This window comes from Sinocyclocheilus grahami, unplaced genomic scaffold (genome assembly GCF_001515645.1).
Source record: "Sinocyclocheilus grahami isolate Dianchi unplaced genomic scaffold, SAMN03320097.WGS_v1.1 scaffold710.1, whole genome shotgun sequence".
Taxonomy (NCBI): Eukaryota; Metazoa; Chordata; class Actinopteri; order Cypriniformes; family Cyprinidae; genus Sinocyclocheilus; species Sinocyclocheilus grahami.
Window position 1 is genome coordinate 192,417 of NW_015505889.1, and position 3,205 is coordinate 195,621.

General features: G+C 36.6%; 1 protein-coding gene across 1 annotated transcript in view; it reads left to right on the top strand.

Moving 5' to 3' along the window:
• LOC107560089 (synaptotagmin-13-like) overlaps nucleotides 1-3,205 on the top strand; it is an 11,004-nt gene that overhangs the window by 5,239 nt on the left and 2,560 nt on the right. The window contains exons 5-7 of the mRNA XM_016244140.1: nucleotides 1,099-1,415; nucleotides 2,224-2,240; nucleotides 2,344-2,345. Coding sequence (XP_016099626.1) covers nucleotides 1,099-1,415; nucleotides 2,224-2,240; nucleotides 2,344-2,345 — 336 coding nt within the window. The remainder of the gene's footprint in view (nucleotides 1-1,098; nucleotides 1,416-2,223; nucleotides 2,241-2,343; nucleotides 2,346-3,205) is intronic.

Below are 3,205 nucleotides of genomic sequence, written 5' to 3' on the forward strand. Positions count from 1 at the left end.
CTCCCCCCTCCCTAATACACACACACACTGTCACTTTAATCAGTCTAACAGTCTAAATTGCACTACAAATCATTATATCTGCACTGTTGTCTACTTCACTGGTTTGCACTCTATCTGCAATGTGCCTTTGTGCCTTCTATATATATATATTTTAAATTTTACCTTATTTGTATATTTGTATAGTTGTATTTTATATTTTATATTTAATCTGTATATCTGTATTTATGTTCTACTGTTAATGTTATCTGTATGCACCAAGGGTCTGAGAGTAACGCAATTTCAATTCTCTGTATGTATGTGCTGTACATGTGGAAGAATTGACAATAAAGCAGACTTGACTTGACTTGACTTGACTAATAAAATTACTAAAACTTAAACTAAAATTAAAACAAAAATAAAACCTAACCCAAAATAATATTAATACTTATTATAATATTATATAAATAATACTAAAATAACAATAATTTAAGTTATTTACAGATAATTTGGCATCAGATTACAGACACAAGCAATTCTGCACTCATCCCCTAGCGATGCTCTAGGAGCATTTTTCAGTATGTGCAGAGGTCATCAGAAGGTCACACAACATGACCAGATATCTGTAAAAAACAGGCTTTGGTGTTGTACTTATAATCTATTATGGCTTAGCCAGGTGTGTTGTGTTTGTGGGATAGAGGTGTCTCTGTACAGTGGTTTTGCTCTGCTTTCAAGGCTGGAAGAGAGGGAGGTTTTGATATTCAAACTCTCTGTGATTAAACCAATGTTTGAGAGAAATAAAAGCCTCTTTCAGGCAGCTTAAAGCCTCTTAATCACAGAATTACCATTTCAATAGTAGCAGCCGTGATTGATACGCATCATTATTGGTAATGAGCATAAATCTGCTTTGAACTCAAAACCTCTATTCTGCTCATCCAAACAGGAAAAGGGGAGAGGATCAGTCATGCCGGCTGAGATGTAGGAAGGAATGAAAAGTGAGGAGTCATAAAAAAGAGAGCAAGTGACGCTTGGTGCCTCAGTGGCTTGGAGCAGCTTCATGTGGCCCAATTTGTCATCCTGCTCCTTGTTATAATATGACTCATATTCTCTTTTTTTCCGCAGCGGAGAATATATCAGTGGAGGCCGGATGTGAGGGATATATATCAGGGTGTGTGAGCGTCTCTGAAGAGCAGAAGCACGCTCACACAGCAGTCCACAAGCTGGCAGCGCATGTGCAGTGGGGAGAGGAGCTGGTGTTCGCTCTTCCCATGGAGGGCACAGAAGACACAGACAGTCTAGATGGAGAGGTGGCCCTCTCACTTCACTGCTGTGATCGATTCTCCCATAATTCCACTCTGGGCACGATGCGCTTTAAGCTGGCTGATATAAGCATGATGTTAGATGCTGATTGCTGGGTTGATTTACAGCCACCCAAACAGGTGAGGAACAATGCATAATACATCCACGACTGCAACATTCAGCACTTTTCATTTCAGCTGAGTGACACAGTTAATACCAACTTTGTCAGCTGGTCATTATCACAAAATAAACTTCATCAGTGTGGTATTTGATGATCCTCATCATTATTCCTTTTGGTGTTTACTGTGTGCTAATAAAATTCTAAAATGTAAATAAATACATGGATATGAAATACTGATTTGAGCGAAAAAATATTTTGTTGTTAAATATAATTTATATTCTCAAAACAAACACTTCATGTGGGTTTAAAATCTTACATTGTTGCATTTAAATCCTAGGATACCTATTTGAGGTATGCCGATTTTGTTACATATGAAATCTCTCAAACTCAATTAAATATGTATTTTAAATAAAAAATTGAACTCTTAATAGTGCACAAATTTTCAGCCTTCAGAATACAAATATGCAAACATTTGATGATTTATTGGTATTTAAAGTTTTATAAACTGCTGCAAAATAGAGAGACAGCACATGCCATCACAAATGAATAATGACACAAATATACACCCACTGATTGCCATTTGACCAATCAGAATAAAGTGTTCCAGTAAGCCATGTAATAAATAGGAATTTAACTTAGTAGATAATAAAACCACTTTGGTGTGGACAATGCCTATGAATGTACTAGTAGATGTAGTGAAATATATCAATGGACTGTTCAAGGGAAATTTATACAGTTTGAACTATACATTTATTGGACTTTAAACAGTGTTCAGCCTGACCAAGACCCCATGTGCATGAGTATGACCTTTAAACATGTATTTCTAGGTTAGAGAGATGGAAAAGTCAGTCAGTGAATCATGCTGGTGTTTTGTGTTGGATTGTTACTGATGCACCCATGCATGCACACATGTTGGTTTTTATGTTTTATGGGGACTCTCCATATAGGCGTAATGTGATAATAATTATAATTATAACCAAAGTTAAAATGCATTATAATATTTTAAGGTTTGTTTGTCATGTGTTTAATGAATTTTCCTTTCTAAAGGTGTAGCAGTGCTACAATGTATTGTTCCTGTGATTACAATTATCCATGACATCATACAATGTGTTATAAGGTGCATTACAAGGCATTATTCATGCATTGAAACTACATTTATAATGTATTATCTATAAAAGGCTTTAAGCAAAGTGCTACCAAACATTTTTAGTACATTTTTAACGCTATTTTAATTATGATGACTCAGATGTTTGGTAACAATATTACATAATATAAAAATACAATATATAAAAAGTAACAATATTACAATATTAGTACAGCAGTAGAGGTAATAGTCTTCTGACACACACTTTATTATGACTTTATTATGGGATGCTGACCGTGTATTTATGTGTTTCTCAGTCTCCACAAGTGCAAAGTGCACATATTGACAGTTTAGAAATAGCTCAGACAATTCTTTTGGACATCCACATATGTGAGGGTCATTACTCATAAGAGGTGGTAGGAGAACGGATCTGATACTTTATTTTAAGATATTGTACTCCCTCTAAACCTTGTTTGCTTCGAATCAATCTCTTGGGTCCCAAACCGTACATGTATACACACACACACACACGCATGCAATCCACCCCCAGTGCTGTGTGATCTGTTGATGATGTCATAAACCTAGAGCAGAAGATCTTTATCTGCGTCATCACACCTCCCAGAAGAGATCCGGTTCTAACAGACATGCCAGGAATTACTAACTACCACTGGACAGCAGAGAGAGAGAGAGAGAGAGGGGGGGGGGGGGGAGGGGGGGGGGGGGGG